The sequence below is a fragment of the Capsicum annuum genome, chromosome 12 (assembly GCF_002878395.1).
Source record: "Capsicum annuum cultivar UCD-10X-F1 chromosome 12, UCD10Xv1.1, whole genome shotgun sequence".
Lineage (NCBI taxonomy): Eukaryota > Viridiplantae > Streptophyta > Magnoliopsida > Solanales > Solanaceae > Capsicum > Capsicum annuum.
In genome coordinates, this window is record NC_061122.1 from 227,496,049 (window position 1) to 227,501,092 (window position 5,044).

The following is a 5,044-nucleotide window of genomic DNA, read 5'->3' on the forward strand; positions in this document are numbered from 1 at the left end:
TGGACACTTGCCATCAAGAAGCTGAATGAATGGGAGGATTTGGAGGAAGAGTTTGTCTCAGAAATCACAACTCTCGGTGGACTTAAGCATCGGAACCTATTGCCTCGTTTAGGTTTCTGTGCTGAAAGGGAAAAAAGACTTCTTGTTTACGAGTACATGTCTAGTGGAAAGTCTTCATGAATGGCTGCAGTTGAATGAAGATAAGGCCAAGATTTTGGACTTCCCTCTAAGAGTTAAAATTGCACTTGGGATAGCAAAAGGCCCGGCCTGGCTTCATCATGGTTACAAATTGCACGTTACACATAGAAGAATGAGTAAGCGATGCATCTTGCTAGATCAAAATTTTGAACCAAAAATATCCAACTTTTGGGAAGCCAAATTTTGGAGTAAGAATGACACGACGTTAAGTTGAAGTCTTTTATCCAGTAGCTGAATATTCTGGTGTAGGCTCATACAAGAAAGACATCTACTGCTTCGGTGTTGTACTTCTCGAGCTGGTAACAGGAAAGGAACCACATGAACTGACCAGCTCAAGAAATCTATATGATCACGCGCCTTGTCATATGATGCAGACAGAGATCTGCTCAGAAAGGGAATCAACGATTTAATCCTCCGATTTCTAGAGTTATCTTGTGACTGTATGAAATTCTTTCCTAATGAAAGGCCAACTATGATAGAAGTTTATGACAAACTCAAGACAATTTCTCAGGGTTGAAACCACGACTCCCTTATCAACTGGCATTTGAAGTCTATAGTACTGTTGTTTATTTGGTTAGAGCATTATTAGTTTAATAGTATCAAATAAACTTTGCATCTGTACACTTACGGATTCTGCTGCAACTGTAATATCATTGGAAAGCCATATTGATTGCATGTTTCTAGAAGAGCCTCAGCAGACTAATGCTGCATTGACTTTGTTAATTCCACAAGTGTCACAAAATGTCTTAGAATTTGCAGGAAATTCAACTCCCAAATTTCTGGACTTTGGAATTATTAAACAGATTAAGACTAATTACTCATTTGGAATTTTAGTTTACATAAGTCAAAAGTCCATCAATACACTGACAATTACCCCAAAAAACACATTGACTGGCTATTAAGAGGTAGTCCTCTGCACTATGCTCCGGTTATGCCTTACCATGCATTTCTACAACAGACTGTTTCGACACGAACCATTGATATCTCGGTCACATGGAAACAACTTTACATATGATTATGTACATAGTAAGAGGTAAACTTTATGCTGAAAGAAGAAGAAAATTAGAAGTATATGCTTTAGGTGAACATATATTTAGGTACAAAGTACGAAGAACAATTGATCAAATTTGTGGACATTTATTTTAGGTTGTTCGGAAATACCTTTGCAACTTTCTGGATGTTCATACTTTTCTCTGTAGTTTTTCAATTGCCATATAGCTTCTACAATACAATAAAGGCTATAGGTCATGGGCGTTTACGAAGGGTCAAGACCTTGGATTTTTTCTTGGCCTATATTCACACTTAAAACATCAGATCATATGCTTGTGTGGATAGCAACTCAAAGTGTGTATGGTACGACGAAGCTTTATTTTCATGTTGAAAATTATAAGTTCAAATGGACCCGGCAAACGTGAAGTTTTTTCCAAATTGCTTCAGCAAACTACAAGGAATTTGAGTGCTTCACCTAACTAGTTTGACCCTAATGCTACAACATAGGTAAAACTTGAAGTATAAATCATTCTTTCAGACAGATTTTCAATGCTGATATCTCCTTTATTTCAAGATTTAGCAATAGGTCCGCTCAAATTCATGGCGAAAACAAATTCCACAATAAGAACTTTCTTTCTTCTTGGCTTTCTGTTGCCGCTGCTTAACAGAACTTGTGTCTGCAGTGCTGAAGAAAGTGGTGAAGAGAGTGATTTGTATTGCTTGAAATCAATAAAAGATTCCTTAGAAGACCCTTTAAATTCTTTAGGCTCTTGGGATTTCAACGATGCTACCGTAGACTTCATCTGCCGTCTTCCAGGAATTGAATGTTGGAATGCTGCTGAGAACAAGGTAATAAACATCATGCTAGCAAACATGGGATTAATAGGTGAGTTTCCTCGAAGCATTCGATATTGTACATGCTTGACAGGCTTAGATCTTTCAGGCAACAAATTGTATGGAACTATCCCTTCTGATATTTCAGCAATAGTTGGAAGTGTTACAACACTTGATCTCTCAAATAACGCGTTTTCTGGGGTCATACCACCTGATATAGCTAATTGTCAATACCTTAATGTTCTAAAGTTGGACAATAATGATTTAGAAGGTGAAATTCCAAGTAGTATAGGCCATCTGCTTCGCCTTAAGATGTTCAGCGTAGCCAACAATTACTTGACGGGGCCAGTGCCAACATTTGTTAGCGAACGAATCTCAGCTGAGAGTTTTGCAAACAATCCAGATCTTTGTGGGAAGCCCTTGAAAGAATGTGAGCATTATGAGGATTCTTGGATATGGAAACATATCGATCGTGCTTCATTCATCAAAGCATTTGTGGTCGGTTGGGTGCTTGTCCAGTCATTAGCTTTAGTATATCGCTTATTTCAATTTCCTACCAAGGCTATCGAGAAGATAGTCTCATTGAACATATGGAAGCTGAGGAGAAAGGAACTTTTAATTTCGGGAAGTGAAGGGGATTTAAGCAGCCAACATAAGGTAAAGATCTTGCTAACTTTGACGTCTTTGATCAAGATGAATAAACCCGATAGATATAAGGTTCTCAAATTTCTGTTTCTGCTGTTTATTTGTTCCAATGATTCAACTCACTGCTCTACAGATACAAAAGCTGGAGAAGTTTGTTGCGCGAATGAGCTTAAAGGAGCTTCAAAACGCGACTTCTGATTTTAGTGAAGACTATTTAGTAGGAACTGGAATGTTGGGCAAAGTGTACAAAGCAATTCTTCCAAATGGCTGGACACTTGCAATCAAGAAGCTGAATGGTTGGGAGGATTTGGAAGATGAGTTTGTCTCCGAGATCACAACTCTCGGTGGACTTAAGCATCGAAACCTATTGCCTCTAATAGGTTTCTGCTCCGAAAAGCAAGAAAGACTTCTCGTTTACAAATACATGCCTAATGGAAGTCTTCATGAATGGCTGCACTTGAACAAAGGTAAACCCAAGATTTTGGATTTCCCTCGAAGAGTTAAAATTGCAGTCGGGATAGCAAAAGGCCTTGCCTGTCTTCATCATGGTTACAAATTACATGTCACACACGGAAGCATAAGCACGCGATGTATCTTGCTAGATCAAAATCTTGAACCAAAAATATCCAACTTTTGGGAAGCCAAAGTTTGGAGTAACAATGACACAGCATTAAGTTGGAGCCTTTTCCCGGTAGCTGAATATTCCGGTTCAGGTTCTTACAAACAAGACATCTACTGCTTTGGCATCGTGCTTCTCGAGCTGGTAACAGGAAAGGAACCACATGAACTGACCACCTCAAGAAATCTGTTTGATCACTCGCCTTGTCTACTTGATGCAGACATCGATTTTCTTGGGAAAGGAATCAACGATTTGATCCTCCGATTTCTAGAGTTGGCTTGTGAATGTGTGAAGTTCTTTCCTAATGAAAGGCCAACAATGTTGCAAGTTTATGACAAACTCAACACAATTTCTCAGGGTCGAAACGACGACTAGGTATAGAAAACTTCCATATCAACCAGCATTTGAAGTCTATATATATATAAGACTAGTACTATTGTTTATCTGATTAGAACATATTTGTTTGATTGTATCAAAGACTAATGCTGCATTGAATTAGTTTATACTTTATAGTACAATTTTCTGAGAGTTATTTTCTCAGAACATGAGCATTTTATCAGTGTAACTATTGCCTTTCAAACACCATAACCATGATGTGAGAGGTGATTTCCCATCTATATCCAATCCCAACAAGAATAGAAGTGAGTTGCTTTCGGCCTGTTCGAAACCAACTTCAACTCCATCACCTTTAACTAGAGTTTAGGTTCGAGCTCCTAGGAATGAAAAAAATCATGTCAAGACCGTCGCCCTCAGAAATAGGCCTACAATGCGCGAATTCGGATTTAGTTGGCAAAATCGAACCATTAACGATCAAAAATTGATTAATGTGAAATCGATGACAAATATTTTATTGGTTTGATTATCGATTCAGGGCGTTCACAAATCAAAAACTAATAAACCGAATCAATAATACACAAAATCGAACTGAACTGGCCTATGAACACCCCTGTCCATAAGTTATATCCGGTCAAGACTTCAGTTTCTAAAGAATTCAGGGAAAAGGACACTCTATGAACTTTTTAAAAAATAATAGCCCAATTATAGCCCAAGTTTGGCATTTGGACAAATAATGTCCAATCGGCTAAACAAATGTCATTTTATGGCTATTTCCTAATCTTTCCCAATTTGGGTCATTTTTATCCACGTAGTCCATATACAATCCATATACGATACTGATACAGTCTATATACAATACTGATACAATATTCAACTTGGGCAATTCGACACTTTTAAAAATATTTCAATTTTTTTTTACTATAAATTTTTAAATTGATCAAATATTCTATTTTTTTTATTGTTTAGAAATAATAATTAAATTATATAAAAATGATATAATTATTAAATAGAATATGAATCTATATAAGATATATATATATAGAAATTGTATAGTTCTATCAAATATGTATATGTACAATATATAGAAAGTGTATACAAATTATATAATTGCTATATAAAACGTGTAAAAAAAGTACAGTTATTATATAAATTATGTATCAAAACTGTATAAATTCCGTATAAAATATTTATGTATAAGATTTGTATAAAAGTTGTGTAAAAACGATATAAAACTAGTCAGTAAATTAAAATGGCTACAAAGTGGAATTTAAATTCCATGGTCATTTTCAAGGAAATAGTTTAATTTGAAGTGCAAATGTACAGTTATTATATAAATTATGTATCAAAACTGTATAATTTCCGTATAGAATATTTATGTATAAGATTTGTATAAAAGTTGTGTAAAAACGATATAGAACCAGT

The 5,044-nt window shown here is 35.8% G+C and overlaps 1 protein-coding gene across 1 annotated transcript; it reads left to right on the plus strand.

Annotated features, from left to right (window-relative positions):
• The first annotated feature begins 1,452 nt into the window (after positions 1-1,452).
• Positions 1,453-3,862, plus strand: LOC107850027 (probably inactive leucine-rich repeat receptor-like protein kinase At5g48380). Its single transcript, XM_016694515.2, has 2 exons — positions 1,453-2,679; positions 2,801-3,862. Exons 1-2 carry the CDS (start codon positions 1,738-1,740, stop codon positions 3,659-3,661), a joined length of 1,803 nt encoding a protein of 600 aa, XP_016550001.2. The 5' UTR covers positions 1,453-1,737; the 3' UTR covers positions 3,662-3,862.
• Positions 3,863-5,044: the final 1,182 nt, after the last annotated feature.